We start from the raw sequence: 25,866 nt of genomic DNA on the forward strand, positions 1-25,866 counted from the left end.
ACAGCTGAACGTTCTTCTAGGTGAACAACATGCTGATATCGTTACAAAAGGAAAATTTAATAGTCTTATTTAATGCTAATAAACATAATACTATATCATAAATTTGTGGTGTGTTTTTTTAAAAGATTTTATTGTGTTTTTTTTTTAAGATTTTATTTATTTATTTATTTGACAGAGATTACAAGTAGGCAGAGAAGCAGGTGGGGGGTGGGGTGAAGCAGGCTCCCTACTGAGCAGAGAGCCCGACTCGGGTCTCGATTCCAGGACCCTGAGGCCATGACCTGAGCCACCCAGGCACCCCTAGGATTTTTATTTTTTTAAGTAATCTACCCAATGGACATGGGGCTCGAACTCACAACCCTGAGATGAAAAGTTACACATTGTACTGACTGAGCCAGCCAAGCACCCCGATCATAAATCTGTGTCTTGTTTTGTTTTAAGATTGCATTTATTTGCCAGAGAGGGAGAGCACAAACAGAGGAGCAGCAGGCAGAGGGAGAAGCAGGCTCCCCACTGAGTAAGGAGCCTGATGCAGAATTGGATCCCAGGACCCTGGGATCATGACCTGAGTCAAAGGCAGACGCTTGACTGACTGAGCCACCCAGGTGTCTTATAAATTTGTGTTTTGTATATATTTTGTATATATTTTGGTTATAATTCTCTTCCTTGTAAACTTCAGCAATTTTTAAATGCTTCCAAAAGCACTATTCTGCGAAAGGGTCTGTAGCTTTCATCAGAGTGCCAAAAGGATCTGTGTGCCAAAAAAGAGGGGAACTAAAAACCCCTGTTCCAAAAAGTTTTAGAGCTGTTAACGCAGGTACTATGCACAGCAGCCCATTTTGCAGACAAACTGAGGCTCGGCAGCTAAGAAGCTGCGGAGGGGACATTTGCAGTCAGGGCTCTGGCTCCCTAACCTCTGTGCTTTGCTGCTGCACTCCCTGCTCACCTTTTTCTTTTCTTTCTTTTTTTCTTTTTTGAAAAGCCTAAAAGTCAAAGTGCAGTTTGGGGCGGGATCCTTGGGTCTCACAGCAGGGACACCGCCTCGGGTCGGGCGGCGGAGTAGCGGGAGGACGCCTGGAGGGCGGGGTAGGAGGCGGGCCAGCGGCGGGCCAATGGCGGTCGCAGCGCCTCACCTGGCGGTCCAAGTTGGGCCCAGGTGTGCCGGTGGCTCCGCCCCGCGCCCGGCCCAGGTCCCTCCCAGGCCGGACTCCGCGGGCGGAAATTCCTGCGCGGGCGGGACCCGGCGAGAGTGGATCCCAGCGGGCGGTCTCGGCCATGGAACCAGTGTCGACCTGGACCCCCGGGAAGGTGGCAGCTTGGCTGAGAGGTGGGCCTGGGCAGAATCGGGCTTGAGGGGCGCTGCGAGGGGAGAGGGAAAGGAAAAAAGGACGAGCCAGGTCTGTCGGTTAGTCAACAAGTCCTGTATAGACGGTCTGCCAGGTACCCGGTACTGTGCTAGGCAGAAGGATCGGCGGCATGACCCCGGGGGCCCCGAGAACTCAGAATGGGTCTCCCGGCTCCCCAACAACGCCGGTGGCGGCCAGGGCGGCGGAGGTGATGTCAGGAAAACAGAGAGACGGCCCCAGCGCGCCCCCGCCCACTCAATCTCCTTTATCTTCCCTCGGCCCCAGAGCTCAGTGGGCTGTTCTTAAACCCATTTTTCAGAAGCGGAAACTGACGCACTGAGCCAGGAAGTGATTTCCTTGGGCTTTGAAATAGGCCCGGTCCTCCTGTGTTTTCCTTTCTCCCCACCTTGAGGTTCCCAGTGAGAGAAACAGAAGGCCCAGCCAGACCGAAGGGGTTGGCACAGCCCCACCCTGGGGGCCTCCAGGGAGGACATGCTGGCCAGCGTCAGTCCCTATGGGTGGAAACGGCCCAGACTGCAGTTAGGAGAGGGGAGGGGAGGGGAGTCCTGACAGCCTTCCTGGGAGGGAAGCTCGCAACGGAGTGGAGGGGAACGGAGGACGCTGCTGGCAGGCTCAGGGCTCAGAGCGACCAGCCCTTGAAAAGCAGGGATTCAGGGCTGGAGTCAGACTCCTAGGCCGAGCTCCAGGCCCCTCCCCTCCGCTCACCCTCTCTGCGACCAGAGGTCTCAGAGAGTCTGCAACTCTCATGAGGTAGACAAAATGGGACAATCATGGCAGGAGCCTAGCCTGTGTGGCTCAGTGTGGGAGACTTTGGGGAGGAAGGCAGCGCAGCAGGGTCACTGCACAGGGCAGAGGGGCTGTCCAGGGGCTGTATACCTGGAGTCAGAGGTTTGGGAACTCACAGTCCAGTGTTCTTAATGTCACCTGGGGAATGAAGGAGAAATATTAATGACACTCACACTCCCTGGTGATAGAGCCTGACTTGGAATGGAAGGAATTCCTTCAAAGGGTGAGCAAGCTACTTTTTTTTTTTTTTTAAGATTTTATTTATTTCTTTGACAGATCACAAGTAGGCAGAGAGGCAGGCAGAGAGAGGAAGGGAAGTAGGTTCCCTGCTGAGCAGAGAGCCTGATGCACGCTTGATCCCAGGGTCTGGGATAGTGACCTGAGCCGAAGGCAGAGGCTTTAACTCACTGAGCCACCCAGGCGCCCCGCTACTTACTCTTTGTATCACTTTGTCCACCTGTAAAGTGGGGATGACAGTAGTCATTACCTTCTACACTCAGTGAGCACCAAATGTGTTAACATGTAGATTGCCCTTGAAATTTTGCCTAGCTTTTAATAGATATTATTCCTATTTTTGGTCTGCCTTGTGTACCCTGTGCCAGGCATGGGCTAGAGTTCAAGATGAACAGTTATTTATGGCCCAGAACTTGAGGGGCAGTGGGAGCAGGAGAGCCCAGGACCCGCTCTGGGGAGTTATGGAAGGCTTCCTGGAGGGAGTTGTATTAAAAAGGCAGGTAAAGTAGCTAGAACCACCCAGGCAGAAGAAATAGCACATACGAAGACCCTGAGGCAAAAGAGCATTCCAGGAGCCCCAGGGAGTTCGTGCTCTGGATCTAAAGTATTGAGTTCGAGGGGCTGTGTCAGGGGGTAAGACTGGAGAGGCAGGTGGCCGCCTGCTCATACAAGGCCTTGTAGGTCTGGGAAATAGTTTGCTAATGATACAATGGGAGATGTCACTACCATGATTGAGGGAATGGGCCAACTGCTTGACATGTATCCTGTCATTTGGTACGCACTGGATCAGAAAATAGGTGCTTATATTACTGCCATTTCCCTGCTGAGGCACAGAGCAGTTATGTTACTCACTCAGTAGTCTCATCTGTGAAATGGGCAGAACCCAGCCTGGGTCCCAGGATTGTGGTTAGGAACAGATGGGAGAGAAAGGGACTTTGTGGGAGTGAGGAAGTGGCCTGAGAGGCCATGGAAGTCCTGTCCTCCCTCCAGGCCTCGATGACTCCCTGCAGGATTACTGCTTTGAGGACTGGGAGCTGCCCGGGAAGTACCTGCTCCAGCTCTGTCCCCGCAGCCTTGAGGCCCTGACTGTGTGGCCTCTCGGTCACCAGGAGCTCATCCTAGAAGGGGTGGAACAGCTCCGGGCCCTGGTGAGTGAATGAATGGTGGACACGCTGGCCGAGAATGGGGGGCTGGCTGCTGCCAGGAGATAGCCTGCCTTTTTTCTGGTCCAGAGCTCTGGCCTACAGACGGAGAACCTTCAGAGCCTGACAGAGGGGTTGCTCCAGAGGACCTATGCTTTCCAGAGCTTAGTCCAGGGCCACCTGGAAGGCTGTGCCAAGCCCCCTGCTGATGTCCTCAGTGCAGCTGTGGAGTTGGTGCATGAGGCCCGTACCCTCCTTTTCTGGCTCAACAGGTACCTAAAACCCTACTGGGGAGGGGACCCTTCTCATCCTTGACCTCCTCTGCAGCCTGGGAGAGAATAGAGCTATGCTGATGTTCAGATGTTGTGGAGCTGGGCAAAGAGGTTATTTGGTTCGTGCAGAGGCACTGGGAAGCCTGGGTTCCCATTCACCCCGCAGCTCATAATCATAACTGTCCCGACACTGCATGGAGAGCTTCTCCACTCCCTTCAGCCGCCGCTGCTGGTCCCACAGATGCCAGCTCAAATGTCACTCCTCTGGGAAGCCTTCCTGTTGTAGGTTCTCAGAGCTCTCTACATCTCACAGCTCCTGGAGTTATATCATTATTGATATAATCATGTGTGTAAGGTCTCTCCCTAGTGCTTGGAATAGGGCCTGGCCCATCCTGGGTGCTTGACGGATGAGTCCTGTGCTAAGCTCTGTCGATGTATTAGTTCTCTCCTTGACCCCAAGCAAAACCCATCAGAGCAGATATCCCCCACCCCCACCTCCCGTGTGGCAGACGAGTAGTTGCCTATGAGTGGTTCCATGACTGACTGGTCATCACAGTCCCCTAACCACTGCCCTTACCATCCTTCCCCCTGCCAGGTACCTCTTCTCCCACTTAAATGACTTCTCGTCCTGCCAGAAGATTGGGGAGTTGTGCGGGGAGCTGGGCCAGGCCTTGCAGGAGGTAGGAGAACCAAGGGCCAGGCTTGGCCCAGGCCATAACAGACCAAGTCAGGCTAGAGCTTTTTATCACCTGTGAATCAGCACAGGATCGAATGTGGGGGTTGGGAAGAGACGGGCAGGAAGAAAGGAGGCCTGACCACGGGGTAGGGGGTGATGGGGGCATGGGGTCTTCTAGCTGGCAGGGGCGGCTCAGAAAGTTTATCTCTAGGGATGGGGGTGGAGCGGGGGAGGGTATGTATGGTGATTTCTGGGGCTTGGCATCATTAGAATGAGACCCTGGAGCCAAAGCTCTGAGGCCTTGTCATTCTGGGAGGAGACCAGCATTCAGGTCATGGGAAGGGACCACGGGGAAGCCCACCCTTCCCTCGGGCAAAGGCAGTGCTCCTTCCTGTCTCAGGGAAGGCTGTTGCCCTCTCTGCTTCCAGGACAGTCCGGCAGCCGAGAGGGAGAGCAAAGTCCTGAGGATCGTAAGTGTGGCTTCAGTTGAATGGGGGGTTGGGGTGGCGGTGGGATGGGACTCGAGGCTCAGCTTCCCATGCCCCCTCCCCCAGTGCAGCCACGTGGCCGGGATCTGCCACCACATCCTGCGCTGCAGCCCCCAGGAGCTGCTGGAGCAGAGGGCCCTGCTGGAGCGTGTGCAGCTGGATGACCCTTTGGTGAGCACTGACCTCTCAGCAGCTTTGTCTGGGCCCTGAAGTATGGTTCTAGGAGCCCCCGGAATGCTGTACAGTCACGGCTAGAAGCCCTCTTCTGTGCAGCTGGTAAAGGCCTAGAGGACTTAACTGGGGTCTTAGGTCATTAAGTACTTTCTCCAGTCCTGGGGGGCTTTAGCTGATGTGGTCTCAGGGGACACATTCTAGCCCTTGGACACAGATGTGGCAGATTAGGGGACTGGGGAAAGGACACAGACTTAGTTCCTTTCTTCAACTGGTTGAAAACACCAGAGCCCCCAGCCCTGCCCTTGTCCTGCCCCAGCCCTACTGATCCCTTCAGGAGGGCGGCTGAGGATCTGAGACCTCATTAGTCAGCAAGCCCAGCCTCTTCCTGGCCCTTATTAGAGGAGGCAGCAGGGGCCCAGAGAGGAGTGACAGGCCCAAAGTCACACAGCAAGTTGGGCAGCACCTACCTGGGGCCAGCTGTCCTCCCAGTTCCATCCACAGAATAATCCTGGCCCCCCAGCACTCAGTGACTACGGCCTCTGCTTGGGCAGGGCCTGGAAATCCACACCACCGGTAACTGCCTGCACTTCGTGTCCCGTGTGGGCCCCCAGGTGAGAATCCTACGCCCTTCTCAGCTGCCCGCCCCAAGGCCCTACTCTCCAGTTGAGCCCGCTTCAGGCCTGCGGAGAGCGAACCCCATAAGCCCCACCCCACATTCCAGGTCGCTGCTGACTCCCCGCTGCAGATCCTTCCCGGAGACGAGATTGTCCAGGTCAATGAGCAGGTGGTGGTGAGTGAGGAGGAGAGGGATGTGGCTGTTCGGGGCAGAGGAGGGTGGGGGGGGGGTTGGTGAAGGGGCTGCTGAGAAAACCCAGGGCTGGTGGGGGTGGGGGGGCCTCATGCAGTCCCTTGTGGAGACCAGGCTTGTGGGAGCTGCTGTCTGTGAGATGAGCCAGAGTGGCCTTGGCAGGGCCAAGGTGAAGGGGCTGGAGGGGTAGTGGCCGGAGGCTGAGGGCAAGGGTGGGGGGCTGTTGGCTTACTCCAGAGACTCCTAGGCCGCTGCCTCAGCCCAGGGTCCCTGACCTGCCCCGCCCCCTGCCCGGTCCAGGTGGGCTGGCCCCATAAGAACGTGCTGAGGGAGCTGCTGCGGGAGCCGGCCGGGGTCAGCTTGGTGCTGAAGAAGGTCCCCGTGCCAAAGACCCCTCCTCAGGTACCAGTCCCCCAACCCTACTCCCATCCCGCTTTCAGACCCCTGTCAGCAGCTCTGTCACCATTTCTGGTTGTTCCCCAGACTCCTGCTCAGACCCCGGGCTCTGCACCACTGTCGAGTCCCCTGCTGGCTTTCACCCCACTGTCTCCCAGGTAATAGGCTCTGCCGCTGGTGGGTCTGGGCGGGGGTGCCACGGGCTCACTCACCACATCTCCCCTTGCTCTCCCCAGGGCCCCATCCGAAGACGTCTTTGCCTTTGACCTGACTTCAGACCCAAGTCCTGCACCCAGCCCTACCTGGACAGGTAGTTGCAAAGTCCCAGCAGGTGGCAGATGTCCCCGGCGAGGCTTGTGGGATGCCTGGCTCTGACCCTGCTCCCCCCACCAACTCTGAGATTCTCACCCTGCTGCCCAGCCTGGGACTGGGCTCATGGACCCTCCTCTCTCTCCTCTTTCCTGACAGACTCTACCTCCCTTGACCTTGAGTCCCAGCCCGTTCACCCTGCACCTCTAGCCACATACCCAGCAGGGGTAGCGGAGACTCAGGAAGCCCCAGAACAGCCTGACACGGTAAGGAGAGAGCTCTACAGGGAGGGGTGTGTGGCTCTGGGCCCAGACCCTTCTCTAACCATTTAGGGCCTTTTCAGAGTCCTGTTTCTGGTCGGAAGAAATCAAAAGGTAAGAGACATACTTGATTGGCTGAGGGTCCCCTGACAGGAGCTCTTCAAAGTCTTTCCAGTGTTTGGCAAGACGCAACCCCCCACCCCTGCCCATTGCACACACAGCGTCTCCTCAGCAGCCTGGGCCTCTCACCAGCTCTGTGACTTTGGGCTATGGGCTCCTCTGATCTTCCATTTCCTCGTCTCTCAAATGGGAAGAGTCAGCCCTACCTCAGGGGGAGGCCTGTAACACTTCAAGCACAGTATGGGTTCAGAAAGATCAGCTGGGAATGCTGGGGTGGGGGGTGGGGGGCAGGTGGGGGTGTCTGGGGTGCCTTGCTAGCCCTTGATCACCCGGGCCGGGCCGTGCTCCTGCAGGCGTGGCGACGCGGCTGAGTCGCCGGCGGGTGTCATGCCGGGAGCTGGGCCAGCCGGACTGCGACGGCTGGCTTCTGCTGCGCAAGGTGCCGGGTGGCTTCATGGGCCCTCGCTGGCGCCGCTGCTGGTTTGTGCTCAAGAGACACACGCTCTACTGGTACCGCCAGCCCCAGGTGAGGCCCCCCTCCCCCGCCCCATGCACGTGTCAGGGCGGGAGTCAGAGCCACGGTCCTTGTCCCTATTCCTCCAGCCCCTCCATCTGTGGTCACAAGCAGGCCACAGACCCCCCCCACCCCACCCCAAGCCCTATCTATAAAATGAGATCGCTCTTTGGAGAGAAACGAACGGATACGTGTGTGAAAGCAGGCTGAGAAAGGCATCATGGGCAGCGAAGAGAGTCCTGTTCGCTCTGCCCACCTTTCTTTCCTCTTCTGTTCCTCCGTCTGTCCCATTTATTCACTCTGTGAGCATTCCGGTGCCTGCTGTGTCCCCCACTCTGGGCCTCATACTACGGACGTAGGGCAGATGGGGACAGTCGCTGCTGCTCTGGGCTGGCAGTGGCAGGGATACAGGCACACTCAAGGACAGTTCAGGGAATGCATCCTCTGATGAAAAAAAGCTCAGGGATGGGTAGGAGCCCAGTGGCGGTGGCCAGTCCAGCCTCAAGAGCTGAGAAGGCCCCCTGGGAAATTAATGCCTGGGGGTCATTCAGATGAAAAGAAAAAAGTAAACCAGGAAGGGAGAAGATCATTTGCAAAGCTCATCCGATAACAGAACAAATGCATAAGCAGTTTTCTCCCTTGTGGCTGTTCTCCTGGCTGCCTTTGGCTCCCCTTTCTGGCTTAAGAGCCCCCCCTTGGTTGTGTCCCCTCCCCCCACCCCAGATTCCTGCCCTGAGCTCTAGGCACTGGGAGATTTGTGGTTGGAGAGCCCAGGAACCACTCTCTCCTCTCCCTGCCCCCAGAGCCTGACTGGGCCTCCAGGGTAATGGGACTTCAGGCTGACCCTCACTCTGTGATTCCCCTCAGGATGAGAAGGCTGAGGGCCTCATCAATGTTTCCAACTACAGTCTGGAAAGTGGACAGGATCAGAAGAAAAAATAGTTAAGTCCTGGAGTGTGACACATGGGGGGCTGGGGCAAGAAAGAGAGGAGGAGGAGGAGGAGACGGGGGTGCCGCAGGTAGGTGGGATTCCTGGGGCAGCCTCATGGGTTCTGGATGGGCACCACCAGGCTGAGTGAGGCCTCCCGTGGCCTCCCTGGCAGTGTGTTCCAGCTCACGCATGACGTGTACAAACCCTTCATTTTTGCTGCTGATACCCTGGAGGACCTGAGCATGTGAGTGCCACCTCCCCCTCATACCCCCGCTCCCACATGAGGGCTTGTGAGCCTGGCTCAGGAACCTGAATCCCTAGCCCCACTGTCTGATAGTGGCTGGTCAGGGCACTCACTTCTCCAAGCCTCAGTTTCCTCATCTATAAAATGGGTTATTAAGAGTTCCTACCTCTCAGAGGTGCTCTGCAGATGAAGTTAGAAGATGATAAAGGTGAAAATCCCCTGGCATATGGTAGATGAAAACTCCAAGACCTATTCCGCCTCCCCCCCACCCCGACCTCCCAACAGGTGGGTACGCCATCTCATTACCTGCATTTCCAAGTACCAGTCTCCAGGCCGGGCCTCCCTGCCCCGAGAGGAAGGTGGGTATCTCACAGGGGTGGATCCCACCAGGTGGGTCTCAATTGAGCCTCTGTCTCTCCTAGAATGGGGGCTGGAAACTCTAGTGCCCTAGCCTGCTCCCTGGTCTCCCCAAACCCTATGGGCTTAGTGGGCTCCCTCTCTGCTCCTCTTCCCCCCAGACTGCTACAGTGAGACAGAAGCAGAAGACCCTGACGATGAGGCTGGGTCCCGCTCAGCCTCGGTGAGTAGGAGACTGGTGGGGAGCTGAAAGCTGACCATAGGGCTCAGAGTGACACCCACCTCTCTGTATACGCTGCCCACAGCCCAGCCCAGCCCAAGTTTGGAGTCCACTCCATGGAGACACGTCACCTGCAGCTACCCCCACCCAGGGCAGCCCACGGACTTCCTTTGGCCCGCCATCAGGTGTTTCACTGGGGTTCGGAGCTGAGCTGGAGGGTGGGGGAAGCTGGGATGGGCACATCCTCATCTGCTTCCCCCTCCCACAGACAGCAGCGAAGGGGCGCTGGAGGGAATGGTGCAGGGCCTGAGGCAGGGGGGCGTGTCCCTTCTGGGCCAGCTGCAGCCCTTCACTCACGAACAGTGGCGGAGCTCTTTCATGAGGCGCAACCGAGACCCCCAGCTCAATGAGCGAGTGCACCGCGTGCGTGCGCTACAGAGCACGCTCAAGGTCAGCTGGAGGGCACTGGGCATGGGGAGGGACTGGGCTCCGGACTTTCTGTTCTGGTTGCTGGCCCTGAGCGCTGGGCTCAGCTGTGGACTGAGCCAAGTTGTAGGTTCCCGGAGCCAGCCTCTCAATGTGAGGTTTGGGGCTAGGCCGAGCCAGGTGCTGGGTTCTAAACCTGGACTCCAGAGTGAGCTCTGGACTTGGGCTCTGGCCCCTCTCCCTACGTGATCATGGCCCCTTAACCCCCCAACTCTCTTCACAGGCAAAGCTGCAGGAGCTGCAGGCCTTGGAGGAAGTGCTTGGTGACCCGGAGCTGACAGGAGAGAAGTTCCGGCAGTGGAAGGAGCAGAACCAAGAGCTCTACTCAGAGGGCCTGGGAGGCTGGGGAGTGGTGCAGTCTGAGGACCCCTCCCAAGTCCCGAGCTCTGACTCCAGAGAACAGTCTTCCCACCCCCTGCCCTCTGACCCTGAGGAGCAGTCCCATCTCTGCCCCCTGACCCCAGAGAGCAACCTCCGACCTCCTGACCTCTGACCCTGGTCCATACCCTGGCTCCTGACCTCTGGCCTTGAGGACCACCTCCGCCCCCAAGTCCTGACATGTCCAGGACAGAGCATCCCTGGGTTCTGTTCAGGGTTGGAAGTAGTCCTTGTGTCACTCCCAGAGGCCCCCCCTTTGCCCACGTGTCCACCATTTCTGCTCCTCTCTCCCTTAAGTGCACTCCGTGCCATCTTCTTTCTTGCCAGTGAAGGAGTGGCAAGCTGGGTTGAAATTCTCTCCCCCTTCATCCTCCCACCTGTGGGGAACAGACCTGTCCCCCTCCATCTCTGACCCTTCTCCCTTCCCCAAACCAGTCTTGTATAGGTGCTCATTTTACACAAACACTTTCAACAAAATAAAATCAGTTTATTTAAAATGAATCTGCGTGTGCCTTTGACTGCATATTAGAACCCTGAATCTGCTCCCGCAGGGGACAAGGATGGAAAGTATCAGGAGGACATGAATGTAACTAGTCTTGGTAACTAGTTAGTCTTGGTAACTAGTAGTTGGTTGGGAACTAACTTGGTAACTAGATAATCTTGGCAACTAGGTCACCATGTGTGCAGACCAGCGGCCTGGGCCCTGTAGCTAAAGTCTGTGCCTGTCAGGATGCTGAGTTGCTGATCCATGGTGAGTGAGCGCTTCCACATAAGCATCTCTCCAAGCACTTCGGAGATCAGGGCTGCTCTCCTGCCCCATCCTCCGTGGGGGCACGAACAGCAACAGACAGGCCTTTTACTCTAGATGGAGAAGCACACCTTGCATGGAAGGACAGGGTGAGCAGCCCTGGGGACTGGGGTCATGGACGACATAGCTGGTGGGAAGCAGGACAGTTTGAGGTCAGCTGGGAAGAGGGCCTCGGGGCCTCTCTTCTCTCCTCTCTTCTCTCCTCCCAGTCTCACCTCTAGCTCCTGGACCTGAAGAAGGGACAAGCCCCGTGTCTCCAACCAGGCCGCACAAGAGACCTGACCTTCTCCCATCAGCCTCTGACCTCCGACCGCAGCCCAGCCCCTTGGTGTCCCTGGCTCTGTCCGTGGGGTACCGAGGGCAGTCAGTGGGAGGAGCTTTTCTCGGTATCAGAATTCCTTGGTGGAATGCAGACGGCCGGAGGTCACAGAGTCCTCTATGATATCACCACGAGGGGGAGCAAGACCACTTGGAAAGAAGTTTCTTTGAGGGGTGGGAGGAGACTGAGCAGCTATGATAGGTAATCAAGACAGCTGGTGGCAGCAGTGGACCGATACCAATATTAAACCTTTGACTGTCCTGGTAGGTGGCCCCTTCCTCGGTCCACCCCAGCTGGGCATGCCAGGGAGGGGCAGGGCGCAGGGGCATCGCCCTGGGTCCCAGGGGCCGCGTCTGCACTGATGGGCCCTCTGCTGACCCTTGCAGAGGGCCCCTGATGAGCCCTACGCCCGGCCGGAGGAGCAAGTCCTCATCAACCGCCAGGACATCATGAGCACCAAGGTAAGGAGGAGGCTGGGGCGGCGGCCTACAGCTCCTCCCCCGCCCCCACAGTCAGCCTTGTGCCTCTGCACCCCAGGGACCACGGGCTGCCATCGTAACTCTGCCCCTTCTAGTTTCTAAACATCCCCCTGAGGACCCTCCCGGTGGCCCCTGCAGTGACCCCTTCATGGCATGTTAGTACCCACCTGGTAGTGCTCCCCATGGGACCCCCGTATAATGACAGTCACTTACCAGCTGAGCCCCCAAAGGTCTCCCTTGCAATGACTCCCACAAAGATTCCCCAGCAGTCACCCCCTTTCAATGGCCATTTAGGTAGTGATCCCCTACATCGACACCCCCATTTCAAGACCCCTCTCAGGCAGCTTCTCCCCCTAGAGCAGCCCTCATCCAGGGGCCCCCATTCACTGAGAACAAACGTCCAGGCCGAGGCCTCCCACGTGACGCCTGCCTGAAGGAAGGTCCCCCGCCCTCTCCCAGGATGCCTGGGACATCCAGGAGTTCATCACTCGCATGTATATCCAGCAGCTGCTTCGACACCCCGCCTTCCAGCTGCTGCTGGCCTTCCTGCTGGTGGTCAACGCCATCACCATTGCTCTGCGCACCAACTCCTTCCTTGGCCAGGTGGGACTCCAGCCCGACCTCTGTCCCCACGGATCTAACGGGGGCCTGGGCAAGCCACTTTCCTCTCTGGGCCTCAGGCCCCTCACCTGTTCATGACGATTGCATTGAATGTTCTTCACGGGCCTGCCAGCTCTGACCTTCTAGGAAATCAGAGATCAAGGAGGACTTTGTGGTGGAGGGGGCCCAGACTTGTTGTAGAGAGGGTGGGAGAAAAATAGTGTGAGCAGAAGCAGACAAATGGGTGCCTGGTGGGGGAGGGTATTCCAATTTAATCAAGAGTTACTCTGAGAAGTTCTAGGTATGATCACAGCAGACCGAATGCTGTCTCAGACACAAGCATGTCATTATGGATACCTGAGTGTCATGGAGTACATGGAAGTTCAAAGTAGGCATCGAACTTGCCTAATCTGTACAGTTAGGGAAGGCTTCTTGGGGGAAAAGAATGCTTCAGATGGGAAGAAGGAGTAAGTAGGAGTCATCCAGGCAGAGAGAGGTGGGAAAGAGTGTTTAGGGATGGAAGAAAGATCTTGTGAGCAAGTTCTGTATGTCGATCTTGAAATCCAGTATGCGTTTGGTCTTATCCTTGATGTGTTTTTTTTTTTTTTTAGGTTTTATTTATTTATTTGACAGACAGAGATCACAAGTAGGCAGAGAGGCAGGCGGGGTGGTGGGGGAAGCAGGCTTCCTGCTGAGCAGAGAACCCAATGCGGGGCTCAATCCTAGGACCCTGAGATCATGACCTGAGCCAAAGGCAGAGGCTTAACCCTTGAGCCACCCAGGTGCCATGGCTGATGATTTCAGAGAAGTGGTCAGCAGCCAGCTGTTGGAGGGTCTTTAAGTTATCTTAAGGAGGCTGGCCTCTACCCTATGTCATTGGAAAGCCAAGGAATGGTTTAAAGCATGGAAGTAACCATGATTTAAACACATGACCAGACATGTGTTTTAGAAAACTTACACTTGCTCCCACAGGGTGAACCACAGAATGGAGGGATCTGGGAATGGGAAAAGATGGGCCAGGCACACTGTGTTGTGTTCAGTGGAAGGTGGTGGTACTTGGACTTGGGCAAGGGCCATGGGTGAAAGAGGTCATGTGTCTAAAGCTCTGTAGGAGTCAAATCCATGGGCCTTCCTGACTGGTCTTTTTCTTCCTTCCTTCCTTCCTTCCTTCCTTTCTTTCTTTCTTCCTTTCTATCTTTCTTTCTTCCTGTCCTTCTTTCTTTCTTCCTTTCTTTCGTTCATTCATTCTTTCTTTCATTCTTTCTTTTTTTTTTTTTTTTTTTAAAAGATTTTATTTATTTATTTGAGAGAGACAGTGAGAGAGAGCATGAGCGAGGAGAAGGTCAGAGAGCGAAGCAGACTCCCCATGGAGCTGGGAGCCTGATGTGGGACTCGATCCCGGGACTCCAGGATCACGCCCTGGGCCGAAGGCAGTCGTCCAACCAACTGCGCCACCCAGGCGTCCCTCTTTCATTCTTTCTTCTTAAGATTTATTTTCTTGAGAGAGAGACAGAACAAGCAGGGGCGGGGGCAGAGGGGGAGGGGGAGAAACTCTCCACTGAGTGGGAAGCCTGATGTGGGGCTTGATCCCAGGACTTCAAGATCGTGCCCTGAGCCTAAATCAAGAGTCAGAGGCTTAGCCGACAGAGCCCAGGTGCCCAGGCGCCCCTGATCACTATTCTTTCCAACAAACAGTAAGCGCTTAATATATGTACACTGTTTAACATACCTTATCCTCTCACACATGTAGAGAAAGGGAGAGCAAGGACTCACATTTCTGGCTTGAGCAACTGTATGGGGACGGTGCTGATTTTTGGGATGTGGGGGACACAGAGGGTGTGGGGAAGATGCTGAGGTCAGATTGAGTTGAGTGGTGTGGTGGTTGGAGGTGCCAGGGCAATATCCACACAGAGAGGTCTAGGGAGAGGTTGGAGGTCAGCTCTGAACCAAGAGATCGGGGACAGAGATGGCAGCGTGAGGGTTGACAGCATCTGGGTATGTGGTGGCCAGAAGCTAAAGGAGATGAGGCCACCTGAGGAGAGAGTGTCCAGTGAGAAGGGAAGCACCCCAGGACAGAGCTCTGAGGAGAGCCTTCGAGTGAGGACAGAGAATGGTGGCGGCCAAATGAAAGGAGAATAAGGAGGGGTGGGCAGAGGAGTGGGAACACCCGGGAGAATGGGCTGTCGGGGAGGGTGGGGTGCAGGGCCAGAGAAGGTGAGAGAGGAGGCCAGAGAAGGATCATGGAGCATCCCTCAGGTTCAGTTCTTGTGGCCTTGACAAGAACGGCCTCTGGTGTGGTGGAGGCAGAAACCCAGCAGCCAAGATCGCCGCTTCTACCCCTCATAGATCGCGAGATGGGTCCAGACTGCAGACACCAGGCTTCTGAGATGGAATGAAGCCAAATGAAAAAGAAGGAAGTAAAAGTTGTGTGTGTGTGTGTGTGTGTGTGTGTGTGTATGAGAGGCGGGGGGCGGGCAGGAGGAAGAGAGCGTACTCTGCTGCAAAATACAAAGCACTTCCATTTTCCCATGGGTCCTGGTCCAAAATGCTGATATGTGTCCATGAAGGTAAAATCCTAGAGGCCTGTGAATGTCAGACTGGTTTTGACCTGGTTTAGACACTGAAGGCCATCGGGAGCCATGGCAGGCTTGTGGGAAGAGGAAGCAAACTCTAGAATCTCATGACTTGGAGAAGGCAGGAGGCCTACTCAGGAAAGTTGCATAGTAAACAGTGAGGAGAGCTGTTGCCTCCCAGAGCCAGCGGGATGGAGCTGAGGGGACAGATAATGGAAAAGAAAGTTCTTCCTTGTTGTAAACAGACATCCCTGGCCTGTGATGCCCTTTGGGAATGTGGAACAGGCAGCAAGCAGGCTCATAACCTTAACCTCCCATCTGGGTTTAAGGAGCTCTGCTCAGCCTCTCATGAACCAGAGGACATGGGTGCTGGTAAGGTGGGGGAGCCAGGAGGCCTCTGTGTGTGGCAGTGAGCTTTGAGGCACTGAGTCTGGACCATGGAGGTGAAGGAAGAGAAGAGTCTTTACAAGAATTTTGGTAACTTCCAGGGTGGAATCAGAGGTTCTCAGAGCTGTTAGTGGAGTCACAACTATAGTTGGGTCAGGGGTATGAGAGATTGGGGGGTAAAGTGAGTTGGATTTCAAAAAGAATTCAAGGTCATCAAGTCATCCATCCATCCATCCATCCCTCAGTCCACCCAGGGAACTGGACCCATGAGTATGGGGGATACACAGGAGTTTGGCCAGGCTTTGCCTGGGGGATTCGGGAGCTGGAGAAGCAGGAGTGGCTGGGACAACCAGAGAAGGAGGATGAGGCTTGTATCTGCCCTCTCGGGAGCAGGGCCTTTCTTCCCAGTCCTGGGGCCTGTTCTACCTCTCCCGAACCCCTTTCTCGAGTGTCCCTACTCTAGAGGTTAGGAGGGAAAGTTTATAGCCAGACAACAGTCTTTCTTGCTAATTATCTGACCTTGGGCACCTCTCTGATTCCTCCTCTGTGAGATGGGAATAAAACCTACTTTGTAGGAGGGGGTGATGCTAACATGAACGGCGCATGTACACGGAAAATGTGCTCTAAAGGGAGCCGCGAGGATATTGAGGATGAGAAGCAGCAGGAATACAGGCCTTCCTTCCCCCGTGGATGTCCGCTCTCTCCGGCCTCCCCCAGGCTCTGCTCCACTGACCTCTCGGCCCCTCTCTTTTTCTCTGTCTTCCATATAGAAACACTATGAGTTGTTCTCTACCATAGATGACATTGTGCTGACCATCCTCATCTGTGAGGTTCTCCTCGGCTGGTTAAATGGCTTCTGGATTTTCTGGAAGGTAAGATCCTGGGCCCTCCCTGCCCTTTCCCCAGCTCCTCCTTAGGGACTGTACCCCAACCCTGTGCTTCTGCCCCAACAAGCTGAGAATGCGTGTGCGCGCGCGTGCATGCGTGCGTGGGTGTGTCTGTGTTGTGATGTGGAGAAAGAGACTATTTCTGAGATGTCTGTCTGAGGTGCAGCAGAAAATAATTTGTCCTAGAAGTGCAGCCTCCATGGGTTCCAGTCCCTGGATTAGTCTTCCCCAGTTCTGTGATCTTGGGAAAACCTTGCTTTCCTTACCTGAGCAATGGGCTTGAGAGTCTCCACCTTAATTTACAAGGTTCAAGAGCAGAGGTCAGCAGACTTTCTGCAAAGGGCCAGGTAAGTATTTTAAGCTCTGTGGGACATACAGGACCTGTGACAGACACTCACCTCTTCCCAGAGCACAAATGCCCTATAAACAGTCCAGACATGCTGACCATGGCCGTGTTCCCAGGAAGCTTTATTCACAGACGCTGAAATTTGAACTTCATATAATTTTCACATGTCACAAAGTACCGTTCTTTTGATTTTGCCCCCTAACCATTTAAGAATATAAAAACCATTCTTAGACTGAGGGTCTTACAAAAAATGGGCTGCTGGCCAGATTTGACCCAGAGGCTGTAGCTTGCTGACCCCTGTTCGGGTCAGAGCTATTTGGGTGGGAACAGGTCTTAATGCTACATTAAATGAAACTCAAGCTTTGCTTCACTAGGACTTCTGCAGTCAAGTGGTTTCTGAAGTCAAGGGATTTATTTTGCCTTTGGGCATGTTTGAGAAGAGGCTTTAAAAAAAACCTATCGGGGGGCGCCTGGGTGGCTCAGTGGGTTAAAATCTTTTTTAAAAACATCAATTACTTATACCTTTTATAAAAATAAACATTCATTTATTTAAAAAAAATATTTTACTTATTTATTCATTTGAGAGAGAGAGCCCAGAGTGAGAGAAAGCATGAGTCGGGGGAGGGGAGAGGGAGAAGGAGAAGTAGGTTCCCTGCTGATCAGGTAGCTCAATGTAGGGCTCGGTCCCCAGGACCTTGGGATCATGACCTGAGCAGAAGGCAGACACTTAACCAACTGAGCCACCCAGGCACCCTGGAAGTATCTTTTAAATATCATTACCAGGGGGCGCCTGGGTGGCTCAAGCAGTTACGAGGGTGACTTGGCTCAGATCATAGTCTTGGGGTCCTGGGATCAAGCCTCACATCAGGCTCCCAAGTCAGTAGGGAGTCCGCTTGCCCCTCTGCCCCTCCCCCTGCTCCTGCTCTCTCTCTCTCCCTCTCTCAAGTAAATGAATAAGATCTTAAAAAATAAATAAATAAATAAATGCCATTACCAGGATAATCAATTAAAATTTTAAGTTTTCCAGAGGTCAGAGGTTTTACTTTATAGAATACAGAGTGTAGAACCCAGAACATTTCTGAAGTCTGGATGTCCTAAGAACTGCTTTGTGCAAGCAACGTTTGCAAGGATGTTTATTAAGAGAAAATAGAATGGGCTGGTGCATTTTTACATGTTTGCACACTCAGGCTTTTTGTGAACATTTCAATACACCACTTTACCAGAACTAGCCCTAGGAGGCAGGCGGGCAGCTGTTCCATGAGAGAACACAGTTCCTCCTTCATATCTTCTTGAGATTTCTTTTCACCAGCAGTTAGGGGGTCTGCATTTTCTGGACAAGGCTTCTTTACTTATTTATTTTTATTCTTATTTTTAAAAAGATTTTATTTATTTATTTGATGGAGAGAGAGAGACAGAGAGAGACAGCGTGAGAGGGAACACAAGCAGGGGGAGTGGGAGAGGGAGAAGCAGATTCCCCGCTAAGCAGGGAGCCCCATGCAGGGCTCGATGCAGGGCTTGATGCAGGGCTTGATCCCAGGACCCTGGGACCTGAGCCGATGGCAGATGCTTCAATGGCAGACGCTTAAGGACTGAGCCACCCAGGCACTCCATTCTTATTTTTTTAAGTAAGCTCTATGCCCACTATGGGGCTTGAACTCATGACCCTGAGATCAAGAGTGGCAAGCTCTACTGAGCCAGCCAGGTGCCCCAGGGGTCTACACTTTCAAGGCTAAGCCCCAGGGTTCCAATAGTGCAAGAAAATTGAAGCAAGCCTGAGAATCTAATGTTCCTCCAAGGCACTCTGCTTGTCCCCTAAATCCGGATTTCTTTTTTTTTTTTTTTCCAATTTATTTATTTTCAGAAAAACAGTATTCATTATTTTTTCACCACACCCAGTGCTCCATGCAAGCCGTGCCCTCTATAATACCCACCACCTGGTACAACCTTGGCAATATTGACATTTTTACTTGGATAATCCTTTACTGTAGGGGCTAGCCAATGCACTGGAAGAAACATCCCTGGCCTCTCCCACTAGAAGCCATTAGCACCTTCCCAGTCGTGATAAACTAGTCATGACACCCCCAGACATTCTGAAATGTCCCCTAGAGGGCAAAATCATCCCTGGCTGAGAACTAATGTCCTAAACCCTAACCTTCCTCTAGGGCCCAGGCTTCTGGTTCCAAAAGCCAGGGCTTGTGGGAGACTGCTTCTGCCCCCCGCCCCCCTTCCTCATCTATCCCCTCCCTTCTTCCCCTCGGTCCTGGTTTACAAAATCTGCTCCCTGATAAATAGCCATGGTAGAAGGGGAGGCAAGAGGAGGGAAAGGGGAGATGCAGGAAAGGGAAGAAAGTCTATAAATTAAGATCTCAAAATATTACCCAGCCTCATAGGAATCCCCAAAGTTTAGTCCCCAGCTCTTCCTTTTCTTCTACCCTGTGGGGTCCCTCCCACCCCCTCACCCCCACAGCCTATTAATTACTATTTCACCACCTAAATGTTTCTCAATTTCTTAAAAATACCAGAAGCTCCCTATGGTTTATAGGATCAGGTCCAGTTGCTTTAGAGTGCTTGAGGCCTTCCAAGATGTGGCTTGCTTATTTTTGCGGCCTCATTTTCTGCCTTGCTCTTGACGTTCCAGCTACCAAAATGATAGGTGCATTCCCCAGCACACACATGCACGCACACACACACATACACACGTGCGCACATGCACTGCTGCCTCTCACCTCCTGCCTTTATTCAAGCTGAGCCCAAGTCCATGAAAGCCTCTTGCCATGTGACTCACTTGCTTTACTCCTGCTTACAGCTTAAGACCCCTTCAAATATCTTCTCTTCCAGGAATTTTCCTGTCTCTCCCAGGCCAGGTTAGGTGTTGCTGCGTCTCCCTGATGCTCTGTACCTATCGGTCTCACATGGGGTTTAAATTCGTTATCTATCTTCCTGGAAATAGTTGGTGTGCCCTGCAGGGCAGAAACCTTGTATCCTATGATCCCGTTCAGGGTCTGGCATACAGTAGGAGCTTAATACTGGCTGGGTGGAGGGCTGGGTCTGTGGATAGACAGACTTGCATCTCCTTGTGTATGTGTAGGCACAAGCGTGCTGAATGTGGGATACCAGGAAGGCTTGTGTTCATTGAACGGCCCAATACATTTAAGAACATTTTTTCCTGCTAAAAAATAATTTTTCTCTTTGAATATTTAATGCAGATACAGATTGGTCAAAACTATATGGAAAGGTAGGTACCCAGAGAATACTTCTTCCACTCCTTCCCTTCATCTCTTCCCCTCCCCATCAGGTGGTCTTTTTGTATTTATAGTCTCTTGTTTGTCCTCATAGTGTGTATCTTTTTTTTTTTTAAGATTTTATTTATTTGACAGACAGAGATCACAAGTAGGCAGAGAGGCAGGCAGAGAGAGAAGGGGAAGCTGGCTCCCTGCTGAGCAGAGAGCCCGATGAGGGGCTCAATCCCAGGACCCTGAGATCATGACCAGAGCAGAAGGCAGAGGCTTTAACCCACTGAGCCATCCAGGCGCCCCTCATAGTGTGTATCTTGCAATCATAAGTTAATATGTATGTATCTTAGTCCTCCCTTTCCTTTGTCCTCCCTCCGTTTGTACTTGGCTTTTGTCACTTAATGGATCCTGGCAACCTTTCTGTATCAGTACATGGAGATCTTTCTCATTCCTTTTTTTTGGCTATGCAGTGCTCACTGACTAAATGCTCCGTGTTTTACTCAGCAGTGTCTCATTGTCGGACACTTTAGTGGTCTTCAGCCTTACACAAATGGCATTTTGTACTTGGATCAGAGTCTCCGTGGTTCATATTTTAGAAGTGGGATCACTGGTTAAAAGCTAAATGCATCCATGGTTTGCTATATAAGTTTCCATCTTTAGTGGCTGTGCTTGAACTTTTCATACATGGGAACTTCCTTCCTCTGTCCCTATTCCTCTATGGCTTTATTCCTTGCTGGACAAAGGGCTTGTAAAAATTCCCTTCTAAATTGGCTACCGAAGCTGTATTCTTTAATGGTTTTCTTGGTATTTATTTTCATCTTATTATTAATTGTAGCATGTGTCACACAAAGCCTGGAGTGCCCAAACCCTCTTCTGTCCCCTAACTGTAGGTCAGGGCCATTTTCTGCACTGCACTGGCCAAGGCCGGTGCTCAGCTTGGGAATCAGCTGTGTGTATGAGAGTCTCCACCTTGTGTCTCCCAGAATACACTTGGCTGTTGACATACACAGGAGACAACGAGTGCCTGTGTATTTTGTGGCACATTTGGGGGCAGCAGGAGAAATAACAGCAGTGGATAGCAGATGACTGGTCCTGCCCTGAGAAGAACATTGAGCTCCCCCATCCTTGGGGTGGTGGGAGGGCAGACCCAGGATGTCCCCACGGCCTGGGTCTGATAGACACCATTGGGGCTGGCCCACCTCCCCATCCCCCACCACCCCCAGGACGGCTGGAACATCCTCAACTTCCTTATCATCTTTACCTTGCTCCTGGGGTTGTTCATTAGCGAACTCAATGTCAACGCTATCACCTATACCCTCAGGTGAGCTGGGAACTCTGGGGAAAAGAAGGGCACCTGTCTGGATCCCGGGAGAAAGATGGGGTGGGGATCGTCTCTGCCCCTCTGGGCAGGTTGGGGGTAAGTGGGGCGGAGGGGCGTGGGAGGGGCCGAGGGGCACCCCTGAGAGGCTGTGCCATAGGGCACTTCGTCTGGTACATGTGTGCATGGCGGTGGAGCCTCTGGCCCGGATCATCCGTGTCATCCTGCAGTCGGTGCCTGACATGGCCAACATCATGACCCTCATCCTTTTCTTCATGCTGGTCAGTGCTCTCCCCCACCCCCAACTGCTCCCTTTCCCTGACCAGAACCCCCAGGTCACTGGGGACTGGGGGGAGGGGGTTGATAGAGAAGAGGAGAGGCCTCTGAGCCTGAACCCCTGGGATTCCCTTGGCAGCTTTGCATGGCAGCTGCTTGTCCTGTCTCCAAGGTGGTTGGGTAAAGTTCAGGCATCTTCTTTGGTCTCTCCGGCAGGTGTTTTCCGTGTTTGGGGTCACTCTCTTTGGTGCGTTTCTGCCCAGGCATTTCCAAAACATGCAGGTTGCTCTGTATACCCTCTTCATCTGCATCACCCAAGATGGCTGGGTGGATATCTACAATAACTTTAAGTGAGTGTCTGCAGGGTATCTCTTCCCCCCTCCCCCGACCCCAGTGGGGCAAGGCAGTAGGAGTGGAGATCCAGGGCTTAGGAAGAGGATGGCCCAGCAGGAGGGGGCTGCCTGGGCCTTCAAATCAGGGAAAAGGAGACCCCCTAGGACTGGTCTTGGTTTTCTGGAGGCCTTGTCCCCCTTTCGAAGTCCTACTGCAGACCCATTCATGAAGATGGCCCCTGTCACACTAAACAGCTGGGTAGTGAGACCTCGAGCAAGAGAGCAGATCTGTGGTTTCAGGACAGCCTCCCAGTCCCCATTCGAGCCCATCAAACTGCCTGGACTCCTGGGAGTCTCATTTCATTCATTCATAGAGCCACTGCCCAAGGTTATTTCTGGCCACAGATGGCCACCAGGTTCTGTTCTTTATGTCTTTTCCATTTACACCTCAGCCCTACTTGTTTCCCGTCCCCTCCAGAGAGTAGATCTCTCTGACTGATACCTTTTTTCTCTTGAGGGAATAGAACAGTTGGCAAAGAGCTTCTGCGGGCATTGCCCAGTATGATGTAGGCAGTGGAAAAATCACAGGGTGAGCAGTAAAGGTAGACTGAAGGCTGGGCTTTTGAGTCCTTGCTCCTTCACACTAGCCATGCAACCTTGGACAAGTTACTTCATCTCTCTTCTAAGCCTCAGCTTCTTTACCTGGCAGTTGGGAATGGTAATAATTAACTATATCTGAACTGCTATGATCAATAGAGAAAAGCTATATAAATCTCTTAGCATAGAGCCTGGCACAGAGTGTATATATACATATGTGTGTGGTGGCGGGATGTGTGGAAAGAGAGAGAAAGGGAGAAAGACCTTCTTACTTAGGAGATTCATAATGTATTAAGAATGGATGGGCTTTTTTCCTGCATATCTCACTTCTTCCTTCTGATCCTTCTATAATGAGCTTGAATTACTTTTGATAATAAGAAAAACATGAATAAAGAGTATAGCCAATAGATTAAACTTGATAATGCCGATGTACAAATCCCCACCTTGGAGGGCTGGCTTGAGGCCTATGCTCTGTCCCTGGCAGGACAGCAGGTGCTCAGCAAAGAGTGGATCCTTTGACAATCAGAACAGGCACTAGATCTGCCCAACAGCAGTGAGGTAGCAGAAGTCCCGGGAGGTCTTGAGATATTGTCCGCATTTCATAGATGGGGAAAAGGAGACTCAAAGGACCAGGGCGGTGATGGGGCCCCTGCCTGTCATCTCCAGGATAGAGACAAGAGAATATGCAATGGAGATTGGGGGCGCCATCTACTTTGCCACCTTCATCACCATTGGTGCCTTCATTGGCATTAACCTGTTTGTCGTTGTGGTCACCACCAATCTGGAGCAAATGATGAAGGCAGGAGAGCAGGGGCAACTGTATCAGATAAACTTCAGTGAGGTAAGTGGGCTGGGGAGGGCAGAAGGGAGGAGAGGGTGAATGTATAGGTGCTGACTGGAGCACACGTATGTGTGTGTGTGTGTGTGTGTGCCCATGTGTGCATACACGCTTAAGGGCCTAGAGAAAGTCAAGCCTGAGACGTGGGGACAGCATCCCCCACCTTGTGTGCCATCTGAGGGGTGTGGGTTCCCTAGATGTCTGGTTTCCATGGCAACTCAAAACTGAGTGGCTGGGTAACCTTAGGGCAGGTAGCCAATCTAAACCTCGACGTCTTCTTCTGTAAAATGGGAATAATAATAGTATTGCTCTCATAGGACTATTATGAGAATTACGTGGATAAATGAACAGTAGTGGGCACACAGGTAGAACTCCTTAAATGTTAGTTACAGTGTTACTCATTCATGGGTAGGACTTCCAAAATGTTGGTGGAGTGGAAGGGGAGTACATCCCAAATGTTGAGGGCTGGGAACTATGACTTGAGAGTAGTTAGAGCTTTAGACGTTGGTTAGGTAGGATTTATCAAGAGTGAAACTGGGTGCTAAGTTTTGAAAAGGGATGAGAATTTTCCAAGAGGTGGAGGAGGGGGTAATGCATTTGAAGCTGAGCTCCCGCAGCAGGGGGGGAGGGCTAAGATTGGTTGGAGCTGAAATGAGGGGCATTAGAACCCTGGTGTCCTAAGAGACTCATCCTCCCCCAAACCAAGCGGGAAGGGGCTGGGGGAGGGGTGCCGGCTGAGCTGTCTGTCTCCTGTCCATTTCCCTCTTCCCAGGGAGGCAAGCAGGAGCTGGATGGAAGTAACAAGCTGCCGCTGGTGCACTGTGTGGTTGCCCGTCTGGAGATGTCTGGCGTCCCGCAGGAGCCACTGTCGGGGGGCCACCTGTCTAACCTCTCAGAAAACACCTATGACAACTTTTGCTTGGTGCTCGAGGCAATACAGGAGAACCTGACGCAGTACAAGGAGATCCGAGATGAGCTCAACACGTAGGGCGGGTACTGGGGGTACCCCGAGTCCCGTGAGTCCGGGCTGAGCGGAGCCCCAGATTTTTCTGGCTTCACGCCCTCACCGTTTTATAAGGCGGACCCTGCGGCTCAGAGAGGTTTCAATGACTCGCTGGGGGTCGGTGGGTGGAGGAGCCGGAATCCAGACCTTCCTGTTCCTTCCATCTCACACGACAGCGCAGCTTGGCTTGGATCTCCATAGGAGCGAAGGGGGAGGGCGGAGCGGAGTGGAGGCCAGGGAAGAGATGGGCATCTCGCTTCTTCCACTCGCTCAGCCCTCGGAAAGTACTCACCCTTCCGCCCGCAGGATAGTGGAGGAGGTCCGCTCCATCCGCTTCAACCAGGAGCAGGAGGAGGAGCTGTTGAACAAGTACTTGTCACTGAACCTGTCGGTGGTGAGCGGCTCCTCCCTGGACATCCGCGATATGACGTACCAGCAAGACTTGATCACCGCACTCATCAACAGGGAGAAGGTGCGTGCAGCTTCCCTCTCCTACCCAGCAAGTGCTAGCCCGCCTCGCACCCCCAGGCCAGCCTAGCCTCTGCCCCATGAGCCAAGCTTTCTGTCTGCTCCGAGATCGGATCCCCTGCTTGGACTACCGCATGCCGGCGGCAGCCTCGGCCGGTCCCTTCAGTTCCACCCCTTCCCTCTCTGAGAGGCTCTGCCTCAACCCCTCATCAGGCTCCTCCCACTGAGTCGCTTAAGTCCCTGACTCCCTCAAAGCTACTACTCCTTCTTAGGGTGGTAAGAACCAACTCCGTTTCTGCCTGGTGGCAGATACCTAGGCTCACTGTGGGCAGAGGACCCCTGGGTTCACACTAGAGCGCCCCAGAACAGCCTCCTCCAGAGGGAGGAAGCTTCTAAGGAGAAAAAGGCACACACCCATTTTCCATTTTCCTTAGTTTCTTTCTCTGCTTCCTATACCACCTGAGGGGGCTAGAATGACCTGGAGTCTTGTGAATGTCCACAGCTGCCAAGCTTGGAGAGGACACTAGGCAGCTAGAGTCAGACATAGGATGGACTTCCCTGGGAAGCCCGGTGGGGTAGCTGGTAAAGCTAGCAGAGGGGGAGTGAGGGGGTGTATGCCATGTGAAGGTGGGGGACTGACACAAGCCCCTTGGTTTGCAGGTTCAGGAATCTAACACAAACGTACTCCTTAACAAAAACAAGAGCAGCCGCTGAGAGGCAGAATGGGAGCCAAGGGGCCTGAACACACACACCCTGCGGCATTTTCCTGCATCGCTATGTGACTTGGCACAGTCTGTCCTGAGCCCACCTTCTGCCTTACACCTAGGCAAATCCATGGGGCTGTGAAGGGGGTGGCTTCTCCAGGGCTTGTGTCTGTGAGCCCCAGGTCCGGAGGAATTCAGATGGAGAAGGATGCTGGATGAGAGAAGGAGCCCCACAGCAAAGAATGAGCGCGGAAAGGGAGTGATGGCCAAGGCAGCCAAGATTAGTCCTAAGGATGGACATCCCTGGTCCCCTGCTTTAGGCCAGAGCTAGCTGGGGCCCAAGTTGACCTAAGCACTTAGAGGAGAAAGGTGAAGCCAGTGGGGCCAGGAATCTATGTATTGACAATAAAGTTTTGTGTTGGGATCAATATGTCTAACTGGTAGATCTCCAAACTTGGGCCAGTCTTGCCCCTTAAAAGCCTGTTTGTCTGATGGGAGAGTTACTGACTGCTCTCTAGAGCTTTCCAGTCTAATGG

General features: G+C 53.5%; 2 protein-coding genes across 2 annotated transcripts; both read left to right on the forward strand.

Annotated features, from left to right (window-relative positions):
* The first annotated feature begins 1,202 nt into the window (after window positions 1–1,202).
* On the forward strand, window positions 1,203–10,639 carry CNKSR1 (connector enhancer of kinase suppressor of Ras 1). The gene is made up of 21 exons (XM_044237496.1): window positions 1,203–1,327; window positions 3,378–3,535; window positions 3,620–3,801; window positions 4,397–4,481; window positions 4,906–4,947; window positions 5,032–5,136; window positions 5,691–5,750; window positions 5,861–5,929; window positions 6,248–6,349; window positions 6,431–6,501; window positions 6,580–6,653; window positions 6,812–6,918; window positions 6,996–7,026; window positions 7,386–7,558; window positions 8,414–8,487; window positions 8,650–8,721; window positions 9,007–9,080; window positions 9,240–9,301; window positions 9,384–9,483; window positions 9,567–9,748; window positions 10,008–10,639. Exons 1-21 carry the CDS (start codon window positions 1,276–1,278, stop codon window positions 10,275–10,277), a joined length of 2,145 nt encoding a protein of 714 aa, XP_044093431.1. The 5' UTR covers window positions 1,203–1,275; the 3' UTR covers window positions 10,278–10,639.
* Window positions 10,640–11,483: 844 nt separating this feature from the next.
* Window positions 11,484–25,340, forward strand: CATSPER4 (cation channel sperm associated 4). Its single transcript, XM_044236335.1, has 11 exons — window positions 11,484–11,552; window positions 11,676–11,750; window positions 12,228–12,371; window positions 16,099–16,200; window positions 21,018–21,115; window positions 21,273–21,393; window positions 21,605–21,738; window positions 22,984–23,158; window positions 23,928–24,139; window positions 24,465–24,630; window positions 25,287–25,340. Exons 1-11 carry the CDS (start codon window positions 11,484–11,486, stop codon window positions 25,338–25,340), a joined length of 1,350 nt encoding a protein of 449 aa, XP_044092270.1.
* Window positions 25,341–25,866: the final 526 nt, after the last annotated feature.

This window comes from Neovison vison, chromosome 2 (assembly GCF_020171115.1).
Source record: "Neovison vison isolate M4711 chromosome 2, ASM_NN_V1, whole genome shotgun sequence".
In the NCBI taxonomy this organism is placed as follows: domain Eukaryota; kingdom Metazoa; phylum Chordata; class Mammalia; order Carnivora; family Mustelidae; genus Neogale; species Neogale vison.